Source organism: Zalophus californianus, chromosome 5 (assembly GCF_009762305.2).
Source record: "Zalophus californianus isolate mZalCal1 chromosome 5, mZalCal1.pri.v2, whole genome shotgun sequence".
NCBI classification, from domain to species: domain Eukaryota; kingdom Metazoa; phylum Chordata; class Mammalia; order Carnivora; family Otariidae; genus Zalophus; species Zalophus californianus.
In genome coordinates this window covers 16,973,478-17,001,229 of record NC_045599.1, presented here as the reverse complement: position 1 = coordinate 17,001,229, position 27,752 = coordinate 16,973,478, and the positions used below count along the sequence as shown (strand labels likewise).

The 27,752-nt window shown below is 38.0% G+C and overlaps 1 protein-coding gene and 1 long non-coding RNA gene across 3 annotated transcripts in view; one reads left to right on the top strand and one right to left on the bottom strand.

Annotated features, from left to right (window-relative positions):
* SRFBP1 (serum response factor binding protein 1) overlaps positions 1–24,809 on the bottom strand; it is a 64,020-nt gene extending 39,211 nt beyond the window's left edge. Inside the window, exons 1-3 of the mRNA XM_027606006.1 lie at positions 24,624–24,809; positions 13,599–13,687; positions 12,508–12,580 (exon numbers count right to left, since the gene is read on the bottom strand). Coding sequence (XP_027461807.1) covers positions 12,508–12,580; positions 13,599–13,687; positions 24,624–24,659 — 198 coding nt within the window. The 5' untranslated portion in view covers positions 24,660–24,809. The remainder of the gene's footprint in view (positions 1–12,507; positions 12,581–13,598; positions 13,688–24,623) is intronic.
* Positions 8,240–19,686, top strand: LOC113929247. Of its 2 annotated transcripts, none has more exons than XR_003522136.1 (3): positions 8,240–8,370; positions 8,698–8,799; positions 19,245–19,686. It is a non-coding gene; the product is annotated as an uncharacterized LOC113929247 (long non-coding RNA). The 2 variants fall into 2 exon arrangements; XR_003522137.1 differs by lacking the exon at positions 19,245–19,686 and adding an exon at positions 15,405–15,617.
* Positions 24,810–27,752: the final 2,943 nt, after the last annotated feature.

Below are 27,752 nucleotides of genomic sequence, written 5' to 3'. Positions count from 1 at the left end.
AACTCATTAGCTAAGTACTTAAATATTTGAAGATGAAGTAAGCAGGGCAACTTCTGTTTAGTGCTGTACTTCTCAACGGTGGGAACAACAGAAAGATACAAATTTAATGTGGGACTTTTCTGAAATTGCACATACCTCCCATCCATTATGATCTATGTCCACGGCATGAACCTTCATGCATTTACCCCCTGCTTCCCCCAACAAAACCACTGTTTTAGAGGTTCGTGAAAGCTATGACAATGATTCACTCTAGTCTTCTAAGGGTATACATGAAGTGGTGGTGACTGCTGCTTAATCAGATAGAGCTAGAGGATCATAAAAACAGGAATCCATATTTACATGCAGGAAATATAATGCTGCCTGTAGTATGCAGACAGAAATAGGGATGAAAGAGAAAGCTGCTCAGTATGAGAGACGCCAAGTGACAAAAAAGCTTTTAATACCCATGAGGAATTAGACCAGGTGTGGGAGAAAATAGGAAGTTAATTTAGGTTCTGGAGCAGGAGAGTGATACAATAAAGCAAAGTAGTTTTACTACTAGGAAATTTTACTAGTGTCAGGTTTTTGCTGGCAGCCAGTTAGAGAATTACTAAATGTCTACAAATAGTACTGTCTCACTTCAGTATCAAGTTGACTTTCATGTTTAAAATAACATCTTCATATTCTAAAAACTAAGCTGTGTACATCTTTCTACTATAAATTATTTTCATCATAGCATATCTTGATGAAAATAATTACTGATATGAAAATGATTACAATCTCAGTGGGCAAACACTGAAAACAACTTGCATAATTCAGTATCTCTAAGTTTGCATTTCACCTCACAGGAAATTTCAAGTAATTTAGCCAAATGAAGCTCCAAAACCACTGTGTCATTATATAGCCCTATCTCTCACAGTAGAAATACCTTTCAGAAAATAAGACAAAACTGCTTGCTTAACCCAACTGATTAAACTGGATTACATTTTTTCATGACAAAAAAAAAAAATCTACACTAGTCCTGGCACATAAAATTATTCACTTCTATCATGTCTAAAGAGGTAGGCAGAGGTAAGTAAGGTCCAGTATTTACCTCAACCTGAAGATTCTGAGAGCCCTTTTGCATTCTAGTAAGTCAGAGGAGACAGATTTCTTCATTCTAGAGACTCTCTTCTAAAAAAGTGGCTGGCCTTGGGGAGAAAAGTTTACTGTATCTGGCGTAGAATCTAAACATTTGTTTAAAAGAACATATTGTGGCCAATTTATAAGAAGTAGATGAAATGCTTAAAACCACTTAATTTTTATGTTTTTTCAGGATAACATGTTAAGAACAAAAATAATTAGTGGAGGTAACAGGTATAGAGGTATTACTTTTATTACCGAGTACATCAAATAAATAGAGGACAAAGTTACAGCTCAGTCTGAACATACTATATTTGCATTTTTATTCCTAAAATATTTCATCTACATATATTTGCTAGTTTTCCCTGCTCAACCACAACCAGAAACAAAACCTCAAACTTTATGGACAATTACTTAAGCCTATAGCACATTTTTCCCCTCACAATGAATCAACTTGGGAATTCATCAAAAAGCCTTAGGGAAATTACACTAGGTGACTGAGCCAGTTTTCTCCTATAATTTTGGAATTATGACTAAGATATAGAGAAGTGCTAAGAGGAATATAGGAATATGCTGAGAGCGGTCTTTAACTAAAAAAAAAAATAAAGGAAAATCTTGCAAAGTCCCAAGGAAGTCAAACTGTTTGTTATTCCTTCAAAGTATTTTCTCTAGAATCTGCAAGTTTCTGTAATCTTTTTTAAGGGCATATGATAATAAAATCCATATTAATTTCTTGATAATACCTCCATGTGTTAACAGTTTAAAAAGACAATATCAATTAATATTAGAATCACATTACATTCAAATGTGTCTAAAATATAATTCCAAATTCAGCAAGAAATGAAAATTTTTTAAAACCTGATCACTGCTACTAATTCATGGTCCCAAGGCAACTGTTTTGGTGTTTAGTTTCCAGATAATATTTCTAAATGCTAAAATCACACACAAAACCTTCTATAGATAATAAGGCACTCTATCTTTTAGAAAGGTCCAACTATTCTAATTATGTCAAATTATGAACAGATCCTATTTTTTTCCCAAGAGGCAATGTTGATATATTATTTCATCATTGTTTTCACTTTTCTATTAATAGTGATCATTAAAATTATAATGCAAAAGCACATTTCTTTATATACCTAGTTATACTTGATAAAATTATACATTTAATACTTAAAGGGGTTAAGGTTAGTAAAGAACATGGACCACTGATTCAGACAGATTTGCACTAAATTCTGGTTTTATCTATCAAGGGTGTGTGACTTCAAGCAAAGCAATTATCCCTTAAGCCCCCAGTTTCCATGTCAGTAAAACGGAGCTAATGAGGAACCTTGGAGAGCTCCTATGCAGATTAGGACAAATATGTGTAGGCTGCAGCAAAGTGCCCGGCACAGAGGAGGCGCTCAAGAACCACTAAGATTATTATTACGTTGTTCATGAGCAGCGGTGTTCTTACATCCGAGGTTGAACTTCCTTGTGCTAGAAATAATATATAAGTCTGGGATGTGAAGTGGCTACATTGTATCCTGCTATCTAACTGGAATACAATTAAAGAATAACAAGGAAATACTCAATTTGGTAATAACATTAATATTTTTTATTAAACTGGTCACCCTTCCCAGGAAGCCTTCCTTGATTACTAGCTAAAAGCAATCTCTTGCTCTTTAAAATTTTCAAAGCACCTATCATAACTTACCCTGTTTTTAAAACTGTGTGTACCAGCTTCTTTCTCTGATAGTGTCAGATTTTTACACAGCAGGAACTACGAATCATATGGCATACGACCTTCCGTAGAGACAAGTTTAATAAACATGCATGAAAAAATTAAGTCAGTAATTGCTTCCTATCTAGTTATCTTGCCTCCCATCTCTTCTCCCTCTAAATCAATCCTTCCACAGTCCTTCAGATTTATCTTGCCAGAAAACAAATATGATTACTCAAAAAGCTTTGACCATCCACATTTCCTAAAAGGCTTTCAACTCTAATTTAATTTACCATTTTGGTCACTATTGTCAACTATCTGTGATTCCATTCATAGCATATTCGATCCAGGACATGAATTCACTGAGGAAATACTTGCTGAATGTCTGCTTTTTGCCAATTAGTGCACTAGCACTGGTTAATATCCTATTTTCAAAAAAGGTGACATATAAAGAAATAATCACAGTTCAGTGTGCTAAATACTATATAAGAAAAACAGAACTGAGCACTCCTTCCCAATCACACCATGTACGCTTTGTTCTTGGTGTGCTCTTTACGGAGCCTGCCTTTTCAAAAACAGAATCATATCTATTCTTAGAGCTGCAACGCAGTATCCCCCATTCACTTAGGTTTTCCCTAAGTCCTGTAAGTAATTAAATTAACTGATCCCTTTCTGGGTTTCTACCACTCTGTGGTTTTAATACTGGTACAGTACGTATCCTAAACAGATTCATATGCTTCTTGCTTGTTTCCCACAGAACAGTATGTTCCCTGACAGGAGAAATCTATTCATCTATATACAGAGCAGTAGGTTCTAAATTAAAATGTATTTAACTAACCTGAACAGATAATAAAGAATTTATAATAGCTGTTCTGGAAATGCTTAATTTTTTTTTTCACTTGTACCTTTTGCTTTTCTTTTCTGGTTGAAAAGTTTATGGATTTTAAGAAGAAAAATGATCACTGATAAACTGGGATGCTATCTTAGATTGTGATGAACAGAAGAGTAATTTTTATTGGTTAACTAAACCAAAACCCACAAATTCTATTTTAATATACTGGGTAAGATTTATTATCACAAAATATCAATTCTTTGAGTAGCCTGAACACTAATACTAGTTATTCCAACATGCAGGAAAGAACAGAAACCATACACTGTTTCCATTACAACAGGAATCTAACAATGTAGGACATGTGTTCAAGTTAATGAGTGTAAATGTTTCAATGAAATTTGTCTCAATTTAACCAAAATTCAGGTGACATCCAATTAAATAAAAAACAAAATCCTATTTTGCAAGACCAGTTATTTACTGCTGTTATTGCTGCTTTTCCCTAGGGCCCGTTCTCTCCCATTGTGGATTTCCAACAAAGTATGTTGTAATATTTGCCTCTTTTCTCAAACACCACATTATTTTGCACTGGAATTATGATAATGGTATTGGTTGTCCAAATTTTTAAAATTAGTAGTTGAAAAGGGCTTTGGGTACTTTCACAGTTAGTAGGAATGTTCTGCCAAGGTTTAAGGTCAAATTTCCAGAATTACAAAACTTAAAAAATTAATAAAAACAATACAAAAAGATACAAAAATTTTTTTTAAAAGGCCATGTGATACTCCTTTTTTCTTCCTACCCCTCAATCCTGTTTACACACTCATTTCTCTTTGAACTAGGCTGATCTTGACTGAAGCAATTCCAAAGTCAGTTTTTTAAAATTAGGTATGTGTAATGACTCAGTAAATGCTAATCATATTTTCATCACTTGTGCCAACAAGGACCTCTAACTTATCCTTTGTTTTCACACAGAAACAAGCAGGTTCAAAGCGAGGATGGGTACCACTTTTATCTGTCACAAATGCTCTTACTTAAAAGAAAAAAGTATTTTAAGGCTACCAGAGACTTGATATAATATCTTCATATCAACACAGCTTAATAATGCAGTACTGTTAAGGGCTTCAGGAATATGACTTATTCAGAATGTTGGCTTAAAGCCGCAGAAACCACATGCCAGGAAGCAAACTGAAATTCCTATGTGATGATCTGTTTCTAAACGCTGTTTCTTGAATGTGAGGAGGGCAGTATATACTGATCTTTTAAAACACCGCTAGGCCTTCCTGTTTATCATTTCAAATGTCACAAGTTGAGTACAGAACGCTATTAAATCAGGGTATCCTACTCTGCTTTAGAAGCAATAAGAGTTCTGCCTTTAAAAAAAACTAAATTAGAAGGCAAATGGCCTAGGAGCAATGGCAAAGGTGAGTGTGAAATGAAGAGCCTATTCATCTTCGGTTGCTGACATTTAACACTAAAAACAATCACTGGTTTTAGACTCTTCTCAGTCAGTAATGGGTCAGTATTCTACTTATCTATGGAGATGCAGAGCAACCTTGACATTCTAAATAAGTCCAATGAGAGTAAAAAAAAAAAAAAAAAGAAAAGAAAAGAAAAGAAATTGCTTAAAATTCACTCAGTCAGCTAGCTAGGCAACATCCACTATGTACCTGACACATTATTAGGTGCTGGGGACAGAGAACTGAGTAAAACCACCAATTTTCTTTCTTTCTTTTTTTTTTAGATTTTATTTATTGGAGTGATATAGAGAGAGAGCTAGAGAGCACACGTGAGGGAGAAGGAGAAGCAGGCTCCCCACAGAGCAGGGAGCCCGATGTGGGGCTCGATCCCAGGACCCTGGGATCATGATCCGAGCCGAAGGCAGATGCCCAACGACTGAGCCACCCAGGCGCCCCAAAACAACCAATTTTCTTAAGGTTTAAGTAGTAGGAATGGCATGAAAGGAGACCACTATATGATAGCAGGAGTCGATACAAGGTCAGGGCTACAGAGAGGAGGTGGGGAACAAGTCTGGGGTGAGAGTGGTGGTATGAGTTTCTGAAAGCAAGTAACCCTAAGATGTAGGTGTAAGAGTGAGTCTTTGTTCGGGTGACAGACATAGATAAAAAGCCTGATCAATAGCAAGGAGGCAGGAAATAGACTGATCTGTGTGGGGTTCAGTATAGTTGGCACAGAAAGGACGGGGTCGACGGGAGAGAGAGAGGAGGAGGAGGAGAGGAGTCAGAGTATAGACCACACAGGGCCTGTATGCCATGCCACAGAGATCAGATCCATGTTAGAAAGAACAGACCCCTAAACTGAAAGGGGCCACATATTTAGAAGAGAGAATTAATAGATTTGGCAGAGAACAAGATTTGGGAGTAGCAGGTAGCTAAGGAAGAAGGGAATGCAAAGGGATTCCGAGATTTCTGGCTCAGGAAACTAGATGAATAGTGTCAAAACCAAAATCAGAAAGAGAAGAAAAGAACATCCGAAAAAGAGTCATGATGAGTTACAAAATGCCAGGGCCAATACTCAGTGGTATCTTTCGGAATATCTGCTCATTCACCGTCTCCTCTCTATCGTACAGTATGCCCAGCGCCCCAGGTGGGAGACCGCCAAGGGACGTTATCCCAGGACAGGCTGGAGACTTCAGCCAGCGTAGGTTCTTCCCTTGAACAGAAGGTGTGAGGATTCCAGATTAGGGCGGCCACTGTAAGGTGGCCCCTGGATACATCTACAGAGTGAAAGCTCTCTGGAGAGTGGAGACTGAGGAAAAGTAGAGATGAGCACAAAATGAAGGGAAGAGGGGCAAGAAGGAGACACATACATGAACCAGCCAAGTTTCTGAGAGCTCTCTAGATCCCGACTACAGTCCCCAGCAAGGTAAAACTGAGTTCTTGCCCTTAGGCTTCTTAAGAAACGCCACAGTCCCAAGAAAAGGCCTCTGTAGCTTAGCTCAGTGAGTCGTGTCAAATGTTCAGTTTCAGGTGCACGTGCAAACACCTAAGTGGAGCTAGATATAAGAGCGCATACGGGAAAGATTTGCCTCAGAGATTCTCGTGTCCACAATAGTCATACGAGTTAAACTTGCAAGCAGCCAGGCTAGAGAGTATAGTGTGAGAAGCTAAAGGAAGAACTGAAGGGGGGAACACCAACGTAGGGGTCAGAGTTCATCCTATTCAAGGATACTGAGGAACAGGCAGGGAGGAGCTAAACTCTGCGGCTGGAAGTGAGAAGGTCGAGATCACAGTGGCTAGACTATTAGGAACAAAGAAGCTATTCTAATAAGTAAAAGAAGACAGTGAGAGGCAGTTAAAAGATGATGATGGGTATTCAGGCACAAACTAAACAGGTTTATCAGCTGAGGAACATCCACACGTTAAGGAAGAGTCTGAGGCTATCAGTGAAATAAGGCATAAGCAATAAAAGGGGCAAAAGAAAGGGACATGGCAAATTAAGAGGGATTGGCCCTGAATAGAAGGGGAAAGGAATCCTTCCCCCCCAAGACCAGTAAGAACAAACTATCAGTCTAGGGTTAGTTTCTTAAGAAACAAAGACTTATAATAAACCTTATAGAGCTTCACCATATGTCACTTTTTAAACACCAAACTACAAGGAAGATGATATCAAAAACTACTGCCATCATTAAATGTTAGATACTAAAAGGATACATGTCTAGAAAGGCCTTACTCTACCAAAAATACAAAATAAATAACTGGCAATTTAGTAAAGTATTTAAGGGGTGTCAGTAGTATTATAATATGTAAAAACGTGTCAACTGTGGCTCTGTAATTAAAAGATAAACACATTAAATTAGACACTTTATCAAGTGTCTGTGTCAAAGGGCGTATGACCTTTTATGCCCACCAACAGTGAATAAGACTGCCTGTCCATGTAGTGACGTCCTCTCCAACAAGTGATATTTTTCAGATTCACCTTAGTCCAAGACCCACTGATTTTTATACTGCTCAGTCTATCCCTTCACCTATTGTCTGAGCTATTTATTTAATCAAGTGTCCAGATTAGATATTACCAGTAACTACAGTAGAGAAAAGCGAACAGGGAGAGAAAATGTGATGGGACAAGTAGAAATAAAGGAGAAAAATTCAATAGTTACGCAGATGGCACCACTCTCCTGGGTGCCTGGATGCCTCCCTCCACTCTTCTGGAGAAGGGCGTTACTTGTCTCCCTCCTGGTAAAAGTACCATGCTGAGTTTTTACTGGGGATCTTTAAAGACAACCTAAAGGTTTCAAGAAATTTTTATTACTTGATTTCTTCAATGTACTAGAGAAAAGGATCCATTCACTTTTTTTTATTTTATTATGTTATGTTAATCACCATACATTATATCATTAGTTTTTTTTTTAATTTTTTGTTATGTTAATCACCATATATTACATCATTAGTTTTTGATGTAGTGTTCCATGATTCATTGTTTGTTCATAACACCCAGTGCTCCATTCAGTACGTGCCCTCTTTAATACCCATCACCAGGCTAATCCATCACCCCACGCTCCTCCGGTCCAGAACCCTCAGTTTGTTTCTCAGAGTCCATAGTCTCTCATGGTTCATCTCCCCCTCCGATCCCCCCCCACCACATTTTTCCCTTCCTACTTTTTTTTTTTTTAAACATATAATGTATTATTTGTTTCAGAGGTACAAGTCTGTGATTCAACAGTGCTCACCACACCCTCCCCAATGTCTATAACTTTCTTTATCAGGAAGAAACTCCAGGAAAAGTAGGTGAAAGAGTTTAACGTACTTGTTAATAATATGCTGTTAACTGGTCCTCCTGGTAAACAGACTAATGATTTTTGTTAGGAGGAAAGTCCTTATTTGAAAAATGCTGAGGAGGCTGTCCCTTGTAAGGACGCTTTACAGTAAACAAACCTAAAAATCTATGGACTTATGAGGCATGGACCTCCGGAGAAAATCGCTTAAGCTATCCAACACTGGAAATAGAATGGAGAAGTTTCAAAGTCTGAATGTTCTTTGCTATGAGGTAGTAACTACACTTCCTCACTTAGACACCTAATCATTTACTCTGGGCCACCTGTCTGATGTAGAAAGGAAGGACATGCGGAATCACCCAGAGTCCCAGATCTCTCTCCTGGCTTCACGTGCCTTTGACTGCATAGCCTTGACTGCATACCTAAGCTGGACCGTAGGTAAGATCTCTAGTATGTGTCTGATTTGATTCTTTAGATTGGCTTACAGGCAAAAGATGAAACTGTCAAAAATAATTATTATCTAAGACTAACTTATTTAATACTATTACTTTAGTATGATAAGTGAACTAAACGTTAATTTGATACAGGTAATTAACACAGTAGCCTTCCAGGAAAAATAAGGCATCTTTTACTCTATGGCATTCATAGGAGAAAACAACCAAAAGTATATGAAATTACAGAGAAATTTCTCAACAAATTTTTAAAAGCAATTTTTTAAAAGCAAATACAACCAGATATGTCACAAAATGTTAATATATGAATATATATGATGATAAACCCATAATCCAGTGGGTATATGCAGCCCAGAACTCTTCTAAACATGTCCTGTGAAATATGAATTTGCGTAATTTATAGAGTTGGGGTGAAATTCAAATGACAGGATATAAATATCACCATAATCTACACCATTTTACCTATTTGTGCTCCACTAACGCCAACCACTTAGAAACAGGCTGTGAAGGGGCATGGGGACAGGCAATCCTAACAGCTGATGCAAGTTCAAAGGCTGGTTTGAGTAGGAGACCTAAGCACATCAAAAGAAGGGAAGAAGAACACAAAATTAGAAAGTTTTAAAATAGAGAAGTAAGGGTAGCAGGCAGAGCAAGGTCTCACAGAATCCACACATTCTCAGTGTACAGGAACACCTAACATACCAAAAAGTAACAGCCTCAATGGGGAAGTAAGAAAAAAATAGAGAGGTAACGGAATATATTTAGCTGTGAGGAATTAAAGAATCTGAAAACATGTTGTATGTCTTTAGGCCTTTGTCCCCTACAGGACAAGTATCATGTTTATTATTATATTCTCTCATCCAATCTCTAGGAGAGTAGAATCTAGATATATTTCAGGAAGTTCTTGTCTTACTGAAGCAACACAATTAAGTAGCTACTTCCGTTCACTTCATAATCCATTGGGAAGCCCACCACCTAATAGCTATTTGACCTTGGGCAAGCTGCTTGACTTCTGTAAGACTCAGTTTCATATCCTGTAAGATTGGGACTGTAAGAATGATACCAACTTCATAAGATAGTGAATATAAAACACACAATGTACTACCTGGCACATAGTAAATGCACAGTAAAAGCCAGTCATTATCTTTACTATTTAAGAAGGAATTTCTTGAACATTTTGACTGACTTCAGTGTCTTACTTTTACCATATCCTCCTCTAGCTAACTAATAGGAATCTGTAAAAGTTGATTATCTACTTTAATTTCCAAAGAAAAAAGGACTGTTTCGGAAGACAGTACTTATACTAACGTCAAAGTTAAAAGTTAGTGAATACTATTAGACAAGGCAGCAAAGACTTGGTATTCATACATTATAGTCTATAAAATTAGAACCTATGATTTTATAGTATCATAAAGATCAGGGCATGTTTTTTTTTCTTGGCCAGAAAACAAACTCCCATTTCTAAAAATATCTCAGGTTTTCTTCTTGAGGAAGTCAGCTTGCAACAAAATACCCTATTATCACAGAAAGCAAGTCTATATAGGACAAGTCATGAACTTGACAAGTATAGGACTTGTCATGAACAAGTCTATAAAAATGTAGTGGTATATGAGCCAAAGAAAAAAATCATCTGGAAAAACAAATAAGTAGAGGTTTTTCTCCAAATTTATTTGAGACTGTAAGTTTTCTGTTTTGTAACTACTTCTTTGATACTCCCAGATGATGAACACTTCCTTAGGAAATCACAAATGACCTTTCAATTTTAAAAAATCCTCTATGCATTTGCTTCTTTTAGAAAAAGAGCTTAATTTTGTAAAAGGAATCATGAATGTGAAAATTTCAAATGTAAGAAAAGCGTACCATCTTTCTACTACACTTTTTATTCTGGTTTTTACATTTCAATGTAATCCAGTTTTTAAACAGCATTATGAAAGAAGTTGATGTCAGAGTATCCAATCTAGACCACTACTACCAAGAATTCGAAGAACTTATATACTATTAAATTTACAAATGCAAGGAATATATAGGTTATGAATTTTAGTCTTCTGTGAGGCAATGATCCCATAGCAGTCTTAATCGTAGTGAACTAGGAAAACAAACAAGGTCACAACACTGCAATCTTGTAAACCTATAAACTTTAATTATCATTCAGCCCAATTTCCTGTTGCTGATAAGGATTAAGAGTAACAGAAAACAACTTTCACATACAGATCAAATAAGGACTTTTCTTTCTAATTACATTAAATTTACTATTGAGAGCTACAGAAAGGACGATTAACAAATATATTTTAATCTCAAACTCTTCATACACTGCATATAGGCTTTTTATATACACTATATCCTTTCCAGGGTAAAATAAAATCAGCAGTTACCCAGTAGTTCAAAGCATCTGAATAATTTAGGACTGCGAAAATGACTATTCAGAAGAAATTACAGGGAAAAATTTAGGTAAGGAATGTAATTTAGTAAGGACCTTGGTTAAGAGAAAGTGAAAGAGAAAAAGGGATAAATCGTAATTTCCTATCTCAGTGCTACACTCAAAACAGAAATCTCTGTAAAGATTTTATTTCTTGGAGAAATTTCATGGAAAAAAAGGTACGAAAAAGCCAACATCATCTGTGAACTATACTGATACAAACAATAATAAGGACTCACATACAGAATATTTTGACTGAATGACTACACAAAAGTGGGATTAAAACTTTGAGAAAGAAAAGATACAGCGAATGGATTCTGTGAATTCTGCAGACCTGTGAACATAAAACAAATAAATACCCCACAAAAAACAACTCACACAAAGAATCATGTCCCACCTCATTTCTACTCGGATTAACTGTGATAACTTTGTCCTATAAAACACTTTATCATCCCTTCCAATGGAAAAAATGGTGAGAAGCTTTGATGATCTAACTCAATTAAAATATTGTTAGAGAATTCTCTGGCTCTTTTATCTATCTCAAAACTTGGAAGTTATACCAAAATGTAATAAACATACATGCAAAATGACCCTGCAATTAAGGTAATTGCTGGTACCAAATGTTGTTTTTAAGTTCTGCAATAAAACAGTCTCCCAGACATTTAATAGTATGTCATTTGGTAAATGAAAGTTTCCACAAAGTAAGAGCAGTGAGAAGACCTAAAAATTATGCTAGTGAAGAGTCTGGCTGAAAGAAACAAAAATATGGCTCATTTTGGTCCAGCACTAATTTTATTTCAAGTTACTACAGAGCTGAATAAAACGCTGACACCACCACACAAAAATTTATTGAGTTGGCAATAGGCAAAGCATGATGTCAGCCTCCAATATCACCGTCCGCATTACCAAATAGCATGAACGCTTTAATTCTCGAACTTAACGTAGACTTTATGTGTGAAGTTAGAGTAAAAATAAAAATCTCAGGCGTGAGGCATTATTAAACATAGATGAGTTTAGCTTGGCATAGCTTCTACGTATATTATTCTAGGACTTCAACAAATTCAGTAAAAAACATGGAAAAAATGCAAGCTTAAACATATTACAATTTTCTAAATGTGCCACATTCTTCACCAAACAGACCCATAAAATTCAGTCTTAGTCAACTGGCAATAATACTCAAATAACTAACACCACACACACACAGCAGGCTGAGAGGAGACGCAGAAATACACACACACACACACACACACACACACACACACACACACACGGCCTTACCTTCATAGCATGAATTTCTTCAAGCAATCGTTGTGCCCGTCTCTGGTTTTTTAACAGTGCATCTTCAGTACCCCTGTAAAAAATACATGAAAATATACAGCCAGGAAAAGCATGTATTTTAGACTCCAATCATAATGAAAAGTCTCTTCATTTCTTTTAGAAAAGCATTAAGTGTAAATAAAAAACACTGTTATCATGCACTGCCCAGAACATCCCCACTGCCCAACACAGACACCAATTCCATCAATAAAGCCAAGTATTTGGCATATATGAGCATTATCTGGCCTTATATTAATGACCATTACTACTGAGAGACAGCTGGCCTTCTAATTCCTTAATGGGAAGGTCGAATAATCAACTGCTTAATGGCACATTGCATTTAATGTAACATAACCTTCATAAGCTACAATTAAAGGTCAGATATAATTTTATTAAATAAAATTTTGTTCTCTGGAATTAAAGGAATACATAAAGAGAAATACTGATTACATCAGAGAGAAAGGTTATTTATGATAGAACAAGAAATTAATCAGGAACAAAATACATGTGAAGACTAAATATTTATACTGAAAGTGTAAACACTATAACATGCTTACTCAAATACTAGTCATAAGGACATTACAAAATATTATTAAAAAATAGATGGCACATGTTTTGATAAACACTTCCACAAGGTAATGAAGATTTCCAATTATTTAGCAATTCAAGGAATAAACTGACATAAAATCTTCATAATTGAAGTTATTACTAGACTTATTAAACTACACCAGCATCTTAAAATAACTTCCAATAACATAAAACACATAAATAACTCTGAAGGACTTTCATTCTGAAAAGGCCAGAAGGAGAGCCCTGAAAAAACAGCAGAACTCACTGTGTATCCTAAGCAAATGTGGCCCAAACCATGTAAGGACATGCTGACATAGCACAGTGTATCCCACTCAGATCCTCTCTCCATATAAAACAAAGTGTTGTATGAGTAAGATACTTAATTATTCCTTCTGGTCCCACCCTCAAATTTTGTAAATATTGAATAAAAACAACTTTCTGACATTTTATTAGTCATAGGACCATAACTTCAAGTGACTAACTTTTTTGACTTCAGTCTGCCAACACTCCGGACAAGTTTTCGGATAACCAACACTCGGATTCTCTTCACTTCTTTTCTCATCTTCACAACCTTTGAGGAATAAAATCGAAATTAGAAAGGTTCTCTCTTAATTCGAGAAGAAACATACTTTGAGTCTTAATATTACAGATTAAGTCTAGTCACTTTAACCAAATTTTCAACCATATTCACAGTTCGATGAAATCAAACTTCTTTCATAAACAGTGAGGGAGTAAATCAACATTCTAAAAATGTGTCTGAGGACTTTTTTAGAAAGACATAGCATTCTCGGTGATTAATATTTTAATAGTGCACTTGTATTTTGTGCTTGGAACGTAATAAATGGTGAGTTCCCTGAGATGAGAGAGCATCATATTCATCTCCGCACCCTTGCGGTTTAAAACAGAGCTTTACCCATAATGGCAGGAATTTAATTTAGTGAATGAGTGTTACCATTCAGTTACCAAAAGCAAATGTGTGAAAGTGGTAATATTTTACTTATTTACACAGCAACCCCTGCATTCGTTTCTGGTGATAAATTTCAAGTGTAACTTTAAAAGAAATGTGAAAAACACAAGCGTGCATGCGTACACACACACACACACACACACACACACACACACACACACACACACACACACACACACACACACACACACACACACACACACACACACACACACACACACTGACAGATGCTTTAAATCATCCCATTAGACAACAGTGCTGAACTCTAAGAACAAAAAAACCAGAAAAACTGGCCAAGAAATGGAAATATTCTAACGATGAAGAGCCACGTTATAAAAGTACTTAGTACGATGGGATGCCATCATTTTGAGTTTATACTTTGCCTGTCATACATATATTTTCTCCCTCCTCCTATAATGTCCTTCTTCCCCTTCTCCACTTTAAGAACTATATAAAATTCAGGTCAGATATCATCTTTCCTGAGAAGTCTTCCAATGACTTCTTCAAATGGAGATAAACCCTCCAACCTTCATGTTCCCACTATACTTTGTAGGCAGCATCTAACTCACTGTACTGTCCCTAACTGCTCATGTGACCATCTTTTTCTATACTCTGGGCACTCCTAGAGGACAGGGGCCTTGTGATCCCTAAGTAATTTTTTCTAGAGCGTTGCTAGACTACCTGGAACATACAATCCCTCAAAATCTCCTTGCCAAAATAGCAGTATCAACATCATTCTGTTTCTTCAAGGTTGCACATTTGGCTATAACACCGTCTCTCACCCTCAGTATATTCCAGCCCCTTATTCAGTGAAGATAGTGGCAATCCGCTTACAATTCATCTCTGTCCTAACTTACCCCGTCATTCTGGGTGACACAGATGTCTATGTAATATAACCTATCCATTATAATATCCTCACTTGTTGATTTCCTTTCTTCATGACCTCTTCAGTCTCAGCACCCATGTCCAAGGTCACACCATAGTCCTTGTTATCACTCATAAGGATTCCATTTTTACAACCATTAATGCAAATACTCTACACTGAGATTGCAATGCTTATTTCCTTGTTCAACTCCACCTACCACCACCATCTTTGACTTCCCTGGGGCCAACAGTTCACTGACCCCTATACTTTCCCTCAAACCATTAGTCCTGTTCTTTTCAATTTTCCTCCTTTTATTCAGTTTATGTACATGATCAACACTTGTCAATACCTTAAACTTTCCTATCCTTCCTGTTAACTATCCCTCTAGTTAATCCTGGATGAAAACATCATCCTGAGTTCATTTTTTTCAAAGATTCATTCTTTTATTTATTTTAGAGAGGGGGAAGGTGCAGAAGGAGGATCTTCAAGCAGACTCTGTGTCCTGAGCGTCGAGTGAGACAAGGGACTCAATCCCAGGATCCTGAGATCATGACCTGAGCTGAAACCAAGAACTGGCCACCCAACAAACTGAGCCACCCAGGCACGCCTAATCCTGAGTTATCATAGTCCCCCCAAGAGCTGGGAAATACTTGAGACAGTCTATCTATATTAAATTCATCATAACTAATATGAAATGGGCTCCTACACTCTTAGCAAGCCTATTATATTTTTTTGGTCAATTCCTTCTACAATGACTGTTTTAAACCTTTGCCTGCTTTCTGAAACATCTGACCTTCTTCCTCTTTTCCAGTTTTATGGAGAAAATGAACATCAGAGGGGAACCACCATCTTTCTACCACCATGAATGCAAATTTACTTTCATCACCTACCATCCTCTATTAACAAATTCTCCTACACAATATCTGACATTCATCTTCTACATGTATTTTGGATCTCATCTTTTCTGCCTTCTTAGAACCCTTACTACAGACTACCCCTTTACTCTAGCATTGTCAATCTCTTACATGGTTGTTTCTATTGATTTTTAATTGTGCTTGATTCATTTTCAATAGAGATAAGACAGACAAAACATTCTCACTATGAAGATCACTAGGAGTACCCTCTCTCTACAACTGCCTCAGAGCGAAGCTTTCAGAGAGGCTCAAACTCCCTAACTCCATTTCTGCATACCACATAATCCCAGTTGGATTTCCATTCCTATTAGTCCACTAAAAGCTGTTACAAAAGACACCAATGATTTCTAAAAGTCCCTCAAATCCAACAGGAATTTTTCAACTTCACTTTACTTGCGATCTCAGCAGCATTTGACAATGGTGACCACTTTCTCTTTCTAGGAACACTTATTCATTGCTTTCCGGGACAGAAAACTCTCCAGGTTTTCCTCTGTTCTCTCCAGTCACTCTACCTTGGTCTTCTTTGAAGACTCATCCACCCTTAACCAGTCATAAGTTCATAGGGCAGTCCTAAGCCAACTCTTCTGTTCACAATATACGTTTTAGACCTAAGTGAGCTTACCTGTGTATATTGTTAATTTCCCACCTAAACAAGATGACTCAATAATTAGCTCCAGACCTAAATGTGCAATGTTTACTTCATACTTCCTTTTGAGCACGCTTAAAATCATCTACAACGCACACCTGAACTCATGTTCTTCACCCCCAAATGGCTTCCTTTTTTGTTGTTTTAAATTTCAGGGAAAAGAACAATCCTTGTGTTCAATTATAAACCTAGGGCTCATTTTAACTAGCTTTCTTTTCTAAATCCCTCACAGTGAATCTCTTACCAAGTCGGGTTAATTGTATCTCCTAATTATATCCCAAATTGTACCACTTTTCCCCCCTTTCTTGACCTCCTAGCTCTCTTGGGTGAGTTACTGGTAATTGGTTTGTCTATATCCATTCCTCCCCCTCTCCAACCAGTTATCTACAACCAAGTCAGAATATTTCTTTAAGATTTTTTTATTTGACAGAGAGACACACACAGACTGCGCACGCGCAGCAGAGGGAGAAGGAGAAACAGACTCCCTGCTGAGCAGGGAGCCGAATGCAGTACTCAATCCCAGTACCCCAGCTTCATAACCTGAGCCAAAAGCAGACGCTTAACCGACTGAATCACCCAGGCACCCTAGAATACATTTTACTTGTAATCTGATTACAATCTGATGTGTCTTCTCAGATTATAAATTCCGTGAAGGTCAAGTGTCTGGTTTTACTCAACATTACATCTTACCACCTAACATAGTGATGGTATAGTGTGAGTTTTCAATAAACTCACATATACTCAAAAAAATTTAAACAAATGACCCGAAAAGTTGTAATACTTACTTGTTCATTCACTGTTTCAAATGCCTAATATAGTAACAAAATGCAGAGTAATCAGGTTTCTTTCCCACTAGATATACCAACCACTTTGGAATTTATTTTGAAGTTAGGTTTAGAAAAAAAAAATTCATACTTGCATAACAAAAAGCCATTTACACTAAATTTTTTTTTTTTTATAAATTCTACAGTATCTGTTGATATATGGAGATTTGCAGAACAGAACTTTTTGTTTAAGATTTTATTTATTTATTTGACAGAGAGAGCGAGAGAGCACAAGCAGGGAGCAGCAGAGAGAGAGGGAGAAGCAGGCTCCCCACTGAGCAGGGAGCCGGACATGGGGCTAGATCCCAGGACCCTGAGAGCATGACTTGAGCCGAAGGCAGACGCTTAACTGACTGAGCCACCCAAGCACCCCAAAATTGTTGTATTTCATATGCAGCAAAATGGGGGTTTATGACACATTTTTTGAAGGTCACTTATAAAACAAAACAATAGTGAGTGATAAGTTATGCATTAAAATACATTAACTGTTTCTAACTGCTGTACCCTACAGGTGCATAAAATGATTATATGCTATTCACTAACTGCTGTTAACCCAACTTAACTAATAAATTGCAGTGAGCAGAGTTGGTCCTCAGTTACATTCCAATCATGGGAAAGCTAAACTCCAATTTTAAAATTCCAATTTAAGAAGTACTATGTTTGTCATTACTGCATTAGGGAATTCTAAAAGGGAATGCTTTATGTATGTAGTTTCATGCCAAAACCAAAAAATCCTTTTATAGCTTATTGACTTTTCCAGTATTTGCGTGCAGGCAGTAGGAAAATTTGATTAAGTTTAATATATTAGAAAAATAAGTACATTCATTTTATGTAACAATGGAAATATTATTTTATTTTTCTCACTACTGCCTACCCCAAGCACTTAGCTTTCTTCAAGCACTTTATTTTTGCAAAACTGACAAACAGGTACCAAGAGCCTCTCAGTTACGATTCAAAATTCATTTGCACTTAGGAAGTTGGTTGACAGAAAACCCACAAGTCAACAGACAGGCCTAAAACATTCAATACTGTCAGAAGGCCAATGCACTACTTAAGGGCAATGTGCTTTGGTTTTCCAACCAAAAGCAAATAGAACTACCATTGTTAAAAATGTGAAAAGAGTAGGATACTGTCTGGGAGGGAAAGAGAAGTAGAAGAAAGAGAAAATAGAGGCATACTAATGGAATGAAATGCACTGACAAAAAAGAAACAAAATAAAAAAAAGTGAAAGGGAAGAGCTTGAAGAAAGACACTGAAGGACAAATCTGTAGGTCATCATCAGTAAGACCGCCAAACCGACGCTGAGGGCTTCCAAGCAGCAAAAGAATGCATTCTGAAGAAAAAGAGAGAGACACACACACACACACACACGGGAACACACAAAGACATAAAGACACACACACAATACACGTGCGGAAAGTGAGGGGTCAATGAGAACCTACGCATGCAGGTGACCTCTGTTGACCTGGTAAAATTTCAACCCAGTAATGTAACCTGGATCACCTCTTGGGCAGAGAGTACAAAAATACGATCGTAACTAAGTTAAGTGGAAACCTAATATACCTGCTTGGGAAAAGACCACGTGGGCATAGGGGGAAGAGTCAAATACAGGAAAGGGAGCCACAAAGCGCAAAAGCTGGCGATGTCTAATTCACGGAGATTCCAGAGAAGTGTTCCCCAGTTCAGAGATGAGAAATCCAGTTTGCACTGGAGTAACTCAATTATGGGGACAAATGTATCAAAGCCCAACAAGAATGAACTGTACAATTAAAACCCCTTTCTATGGTTTTACAGTCCAAGTAGCCAATGTAGATCAGTAGATAATAAAAGAATGTTTTACAATGTGAGCATTACTGTCTTACATTAGATCTATTTAATAAACTAGCTTCCTCATTTTTATGGTCTCTTCTAGGCTATCGTTAACGTGAACTTGCTTTTGAAAGAATGAGCTATACTTCTGGGGTGACAAGGATGGCAAGTTTCTGATCTATAAAGCTGAGAGAAAACTATGGTCCAAAGACAGAAGTAAATATGACTTTGAACTGTCACCTATCTGCGGGCCAGTCAATTAGACAGCCTCTTCTGGTAACTCACGGACTTGGCCACGCATTTAAATTAACTTCTAACAAAAACCCATGGTTATTAGAAAGCATATGCTGCTGACAGAAATGCAAACTGATATGCTCTTTCTGGAGGAGACTCTGGCCAACATCTAACAAAAATCCTGCTTCTAGGAACCCATCAAGGAGACACACCTCCAACAACAGGAAAAGCCTATGCACAAGACTGTTCACTGCAGAGTTCCTACAAAATTGTGCAAAAGAGATAAAATAATGCATATAAATAAAGCACAAGCAATGTGGTGTTCTAAATCAATGCAGGAGATATGCATGTATTATCATGAGTAAACCCCAAAATTGTGTGGTGAAAAGGGACTTGTAAAGATTTTTTTAAAGATTTTATTTATTTATTTGAGAGAGAGAGAGAGAGTGCGTGCACACATGCAGGAGAGGGGGTACAGAGGGACAAGCAGACTCCCCACTGAGTGTGGAGCCCGACTCTGGGTTCGATCCCAGGACCCCGAGATCATGACCTGAGCCAAAGGCAGAAGCTTCATGGACTGAACCACCCAGGTGCCCTGAGAAGTAACTTTTATAATGATACCGGTGGTACAACATGCATTAACACAGCAACACGCAAATTTAAAAATATACTACATAATACTCTGGGCATATATAAGATAATAAATGCTGGTATGTTACTAAATTACAAAAAGATGTGGATGAGAAAATTACACTGGAAGAGTAAGAATTACTTCTGAGACAGAGAAGAAGGTAGGTGGAATGAAGCATTACAATATAGCAAAATATTGACACTTGCTAAATATAAGAAGTAGATTATAGGGACATTTGTTGTATCATCTTCCATATGAACGACTTCATAGTTGACAAAATTAATTATGTATTAATTATTGTGGTATTAATTACAGAGAGGGATTCTAATTTGGCCATTTGGATGACAACTTACTGTTGAATTGTATTTTTTCACTTTTGATGAGCAGCAATTCAAAAATTCTAGAATGCTTGGTGATTAGCTACAACTTAATCATTACTGAGCATATACTGCCACCTAGCAAAACTTCCCAGAATAGTTTAACAACCAAACAAAACGGTTCTCTTCTTATGGATAGACCCTGATTTACTACTTCGGGAAAAAAATATTAAAAAGTACTATGCACTCAATTATGAAATAGGAGCTATGTAACTTCAAAAGCACATACAAATACAGTTCTTGACATTCTTATCTTTTACAATATGTGGAGGCAAATCACTTTGTCCTCCGGCGCTTTAGAGTCTACCTTTACCATCTTATAGGAAGTGGAAAGCAATTGTCTAATGGGCTTCTTGGTAATTTGTTATCAGGAATAAAATAATGTCTCTTTAATATAAAGGCCCTTGGCCCTCCTACAGAATTAAAGTACATGATCAGATTGGTTCACTTCCTAGTTCTGAATTTGCATTTCACTGCTGCCTAAAGAAACATGACTGGAGCAAATCCAGCTCTCGTTTTACAAATTCTTTATTCACTAGATGCTAGGGCCGCTGTTGTTTCCAATTGTGAGTCCCTTCTCTAGTTCTAACGGAGAGGGAGGGGAAAAAAAGTGTACAGTTAGGAGATTTCCCTCCCTCATGTGAACATAAAGTAACTCATGTTGAGCCATCTATACTTTCATCTGCCCAACACTATTTACTCATTATTACCTGTAAACAAGGTTCTATGCTTGAGGCTAGGGAAGTTGCTTTAAGTCAGTTAAATATTCTCACTTCGAGGTCCATGTAAAGTACTGGTCAAAATAAAAAATGTAATAAATGATCATAAGGTGAAGTAAAAAGTAATTTTTTTTGAAGAAAAGTAAAGGTAAAATTAAAAAGGTAAGATTTTACATACTGAAGAATAAACGTTATTTTAAGAACTTAGAATCGGGTAGTCAAATATAATGTCAGCTTTTCTCCTTGGAAAATTTTTGAAAAGAATAAAAATATTAAGGGTAGAAGACACTGAAAGTTAGCATAATATAATAGGTGCCTGCGCAGGCAGGCTTTTTATTTTCACAAAAGACATTTTGGGAAATTAAATATGCTATTTAATTATTTAAATTATTTAAAAGAAAAGTCATAATTAAAAATCATGCAGAGATAACAAGTACCAATATCCTAAAGATAATAACAGAGATTTAGAAATGTTTGAGAATCTGATGAAACCTATGGACTTTTTTCCCCCAAGAGGCACGCACACAAATACCAATTTACCCAAAATTTCAGGTAGTTATAGTATCCCTGAATTCCTAAATCCCAGTTAGGGAGAGCTAATTTAAGTTACTAAGTATCATAAAAATGATGGCTCAAGTTTCTCACTGAACACATCAGTACTCAGGATAGGATGGTGAGCAAAAGCTTCCAGACAGGTGGAGGAAAGAAATCCTCACATTCACACACACATAACACTCAGCAACTCTGCCAAGTGCCGAAAAGAAGTAAATGGTGTTACAGAAGTTTACAGAAGAACTAAAATGAAAGTCAAACCCTGTTTCCCTGAGAAATAGCAAGTAAAGTAGAAATATGAAATGGACTGAGAGGAAAAGGGGTTTTGGGTAAAAGGAAGAACTTGTGCAAAGGATGTTTAAGAGCGCTATGCTACCTAGTGGAGGAAGGCCAGTGAGGCTGATGTGGGGGCAAGCAGTGGTATACTCTAAGGGGGAGAGGAGACTGGCCTTGTTTAGACTGGTCTTTACCAAAAGCAACAGGAAACCATCAAAAAGGCTGTACGCAAGGGAGTCAGGAAATTAGATTTCTCTTTTGAAGAGAGCACTCCAGCTGCACTACGGAGATCAGACTAGATGGAGAAGAGGCAGGACAGTAGCTGGAAGGCCCAAAGGGTAGTTCTGGTGAGAGATGTAACCTGGACTAGGATGGGATGATGATGAAAAAGTAACGGATACATTAAAGTAGTGAATGTGACCTCTTTTGCAGATATATTTCTTCCTTGGGGAAGCTGTTAATTCATTTCTTTTATCAATGTTCTAAGAGGCAGTTTTTCTTAATTACTATTTTACAGTAATGATATTAGCCACTTACCTGTTATATCTCCTATGTATTTTCTTCTAATCGGCTGTCTTTTTTAAATTTGGGGATGTTTCGCAGTTTTTATGTAGACAAATCTCTATCTGTTTTCCCCTTTGTAGATATTTTTCTCCCATTTGCTTTAAATTCTAACACCTTTCATCATCTCCACTTCCGCTGTCCTTTCCCCCACCTTCATATGAGAACGTGTAAGATTTACTTTAACATGGGATGTATACACTTCCTAATTTGATAAGCTCATCTAGTCGCCCAGCAAACACTGTCAGAGCACTTAACAAAGTACAGCATCCTTTCTTGATCAAAACTCTTCAGAATATAGGGATAGAGGGGTACATACCTCAATATCATAAAAGCCATCTATGAAAAACCTACCGCGAATATCATTCTCAATGGGGAAAGGCTGAGAGCTTTTCCCCTAAGGTGAGGAACGCGGCAGCGATGTCCACTATCACCACTGCTATTACGTTGTAGGTAGTAGACAGCTACACAAAAACTAAGAAAGAGGTAGAAAGTGTTTCAAGAGTAGAAAGTGGTCGCACAAAGAACGGACATTTAGCCTAGATTGAGGTGAATTAGTGAGGAATTCCTAATTTTAAGTGTTTTAAAGAGGACTGGGAATTAGTCAGGTGGAAAAAGAAAACACCTTAAGTGAAGAGTGCTAAATGACTCCAACGGCAATTTCAAAACTGAATAGGAAGCTCACTAGTATTTCAAAAAATTCCCAAGGATATCCAATTAAACTATTTTATATGTCCTGGGCAAACTAATGAGAAAAAGCCCACCAAATGTTTTCTGGAAGGAGCACAAGCTTAACGTATGTTTACGAATATATGTTAAACATCTTCAGAATTTCCCCCTTCACTATATTCTGTACTCCACTGTCAACTGAAATTCGGACTTAATAATCTGGCAGTAAGGCAGTAATATAATTGAGTTTCATTTCCTACTTAATCCCCGAAATTCTCATCTCTGGAGAGTTATCTAGCCCTTTAGAACCCAAGCAGGTTTCTACTACCATCTCTTACCGCCTTATACCAGTCTCTCCGCCTGGAATGCCTTCTTCCCCTTCACTGAATCAATAATGCAATTCCAGTGTAGGATCCTTAAAGAGAATTCATTTTGCCTTCTTTGGCAACCTTTCTGCACCACTTGTTCTTCTGGGCATGATTCTGTACCACCGGTGGGTGTTGCCTACCCTTTTCTATCTGAGTATAGGTTGCCTGAAAGCAGAAAGTATGTCTACACACAACTGTACAACATGAACAGTCTATCTTGCTCACGGCAAACACTTAAACAGCCACTGAATAATGAACATAAAGAACTTCCTTTCCTGTAGCTGTGAGGTCTTCATTTGATTCTTGCTTTTCCAGCTTACTTTAAATCTTCAGGTGTCTTATAACTTCCTTAAATAGAACCAGAAACTAGAAAAGGGGAAAGCGGCAGAAATGGTAGCCTAGTGACACTGACATTTTCTGTTAGCAGTGACTAAGTGCCAACACCTGATTTCAGACCGAATTTAAGAAAGAAGAGAAATTAGGGACGGCAAGTATAAACAGCTCTTTAAAAACTTTGCGTAAACGGAAGGAGAAAAATGGGACAGTAGCTGGAGTAAGAAACGTGGTCCTGGGCGCACAGCCTTATAAACGATACGATGGCATTGAAGATCAGCAATCTTAGTAAAAGCTATAGCTCTCCACCCCTCCCCTTCACTTCCGGCATCCAATAAAAGGCAGGTAATGCGTAGAGTTTATTTGGTGTCCGGCACTGTGCGAACACTTCCCATACTCCAATTACCTTTAAATCTCACAACCACCTTGCGAAGGGGGTACTATCATGAGCGTCGTTCTACAGACGAAGACACTGATTTAGATTAAGATTACATGATCTTCCCAACATCCCACAGATAAAAATTCAGGGGGCCCGAGGGCCAGAAACAGGTCTTCCGCATCAGCCACCTACGAACCGTGAGGCGGTTACTGTGGCCAGGCTCCCAGTTCCGGGAAACCTGCCTGGGCCCACCCAGAAGCGGCCCCAGCCACATGCCCTACCCTCTCCCCCAGGAGACCACGGGCCCATCAGAAAGACCCAGAGAAGGCATTCAGGGGGTCCTGAAGGGCAGCCCCACAAGTTCCCCCGGCCTCTGCGCCTACCTCGTTATTGAGATTTAACGTCTCCGGCTGAGCCATGGTAGGTCTGAGAAGATCCGCGGCGGCCGGCACGTGAACTACGGGAACCGAATCGCGGCTCCATCGCCACGCCCCTCTACGGCAGCCTTTGCGGCCCCAAACTCATCCGCCGTCCGTTCAAGCCGACGCTTGAGCAATAGGCCGATTGACTCTCCGAGGGGGAGAACGGAAGCGAGTGAGAACAACTTCCGGAGTGGAGTGCTACGCGCCGGAACTGCGCGTTTCTATGGAAACCAGGCACGGGCAGGTGGCCCAGGGGGCGCTCCGAAAGCTGTTGCCAAGTTTAGAAGTTTTTCAAGATGCTGATTTTATTATATTCGTCTGTAGACGTGGCCCGGCTTTGTAAGGACCATGTTTTTGTGTCCCAGTGGGGTGACAGCCCTTTTGCGAAAGGAACAGTTGAGTGACCAATTTTTCTTTGAATTTTTATCTGGCGTTTGTGAAGATTCTTGTGCTTATTACAAACAGTCCTTATTAGATACAGCTTTTTCTCCCTAGGCTCACGTTATAGCTGAAGCACGAACATATTTTTTTTTCTGTACACTGTGATAAGGTTTAAATTTAGGCAATGAAAGTTTAAATTTAAAGGAAACCCAAAAAGAAAAAGTTGAACGTTTAAAGCCAAATGTTTAAAGCACATTTGCAACTGCCTATGGGAATGGCTAAAGTATTAGCCTGTAGGCAGCGGAGGCATTAGGGAGTCAATCTGAATTAGATAATCTTTTAATTAATAGTTAACACCTGGTCGTATTGATCATTAAAATGGATCAAAGTCTGGGGCAAAAGCTCTGCATGAATTGTCTCCAAAATATTCACAGAAATGTAAGGACATAGGAACTACTCTTATTTTACAGATCTGGAAACTGACTTCTGAGGAGCCAGGTTTCTCATCCATAGTTGCCCAGCTGGGGCCAACCACTGCCAGAGGACTGTGGGGCTGGTTACACACATCTGCAGAGCCCAGTGCAAAGTGAAAATGCAAGATCCCTCCTTCAAAAAGTAGGAAAAGTTTTTTTCTTTTCTTCCATAGTGTCTTTTGCCCCGTCATGTGTTTTTATTTGGTATGTAATGTGTCATTCTCTCAAGCACAGGGATATGGGTGGATCTAGTGCAGACCCTCACAGGTGCTTGGGACTTGCACCCCAGGACTTAGTTAGGGTGGATGCATGTTTTGGAACAAGATGGCAGCAGTTGCTGGGCAGAGACAAGAAAGTGGGAAGGCACTTAACCCAAGTGGAGCATGTGGGAGGCAGAACCACAGGTGACCTGAGACTAAGCCCTTGAAATATGTTTCGTTGTCTCCCTGGACTTCACATACAAAACTCAGATTCACAGATAAAATGAAGAATTTCAGCACTGATTGAAAGAACATTTAAACTAGGCCTACTTATGAGCCTCTGTAGGCCCTGCCCAGAGCCCATGCTCCTAAGTCAGGATTCTGTACTCAAATTATGTTAACTCAGACTTGCATTTGGGTTGGTATTCTTTTAGTTTAATGTGTGATTTGGGCACAAATACATACATAGTTGACTTCCTATTTGAATAGGAAGTGGTTTTGCCACTAACGAGCCATACACTGAATTGTAATTGTCTTCTCATTCATTTACTTCTCCTTCTTAAAGCTGAGTTCCTAGACTGTAATGGCTTCTTCAACTAAGGTAGGTAGTAGACACTCCATACATAAATACACAGGAAAGGGCACCTTAAAGATAAGTGTAGAGCTTTATAAAAACGTGTCTTCTCATTGGGGAGAAAAGTGTTGTTATGATTCCATGATACTTCAGAAAGAGTCTGTGGCTCTTAAAGGCCCTGTAGTGTTTTCTCTGGACCATCCCTCTTGTCCAACACCTCATTTGTCCAACCAGCATCATCTTCTCATGTCAGTCTTTGTTTTCTACCTTTTCTTAGCCCAGGCTCTCTCCTTGACCTTTCCCACTGCCAACTCTGCTTTCTCAATGGCTACTTTTCAAGACGAGGTTAAGTTCCGTCCATTCTTTTAAAGGATCCTTTCCATAGCTCCCAACAGAGGTTAATTTTTCTCATGAGCAGATCATTTTTATATTATTTATAACAGTTTAATTTTAATTTTTTTCTGTAAAGACTGTTCTTTTATAATGTAAGCTCATGGAAAACCTAGATGCTCTTTTTAAAAGTGAGTAGTAATTTTCCATTGTCCCTGATACATCACTTCCAGCTCAATCCATCTCCCCATTTTAATGCTGCAATCTGAAAAACTTCCTTGATTCTTTGCAAAGATGACTCTACTAACCTCTTATTATGCTATTCACATTTCCTCTAGTAATAACAATGTTTTAGTGTTAATCAGAAACTACAGGTTTCTCTCAAAAGCAACACATCAAACCATCTTTACCTTTTTTTTTCCCTTAAGGGTTGACCTGGATCAGTTAAATGCTGTCAGATATATGAAACAACAAGTTTATTATCATTAAAAGCAACTAGTGTGAGACCTCTTTCCTCCTTATTACAGTGTTCTATTAGTGAAAGTAAGGATCCAACAGCATGTTGGATGGGGATCCAGTTTTCCAGTTTCAAGTTTCTCAAGAGTTTGTCAAATCCCACTATATTTGGCTACTCTGGTTGCCATAACAAAATACCACATACTGGGTGGCTCAAACAACAGAAATTATTTTCTTACAGTTCTGAAGGGTAGAAGTCCAAGATCAGAGTGCCATCAGGTTTGCTTCTGGTGAAGGTTCTCTTCCTGGCTTGCAGACACAGCCTTTTTGTTGTGTCCTCAGATGGCCTTTACAACATACACATCTGGAGAGGGACTTCTCTGGTCTTTCTCTCTCTGGTGTCTATTGATTTTCATTTAAAAATACTGATTCTGTTGGATTCGGGCTCTACCTTTAGAACTTCATTTCATCTTAATTACCTCCCTAAGACTTATCTCCAAATACCATCACATTGGGGATTTTAGCTTCAATATATGGATTGGGGGGAGGACATACAATTCAGGACACTTTCTCTGAGAAAAGAAAATTACCTCAAAAATAATCTTTTTGGGCGCCTGGGTGGCTCAGTCGGTTAAGTGTCTGCCTTCAGCTCTGGTCACAATTCTGGAGTCCCAGG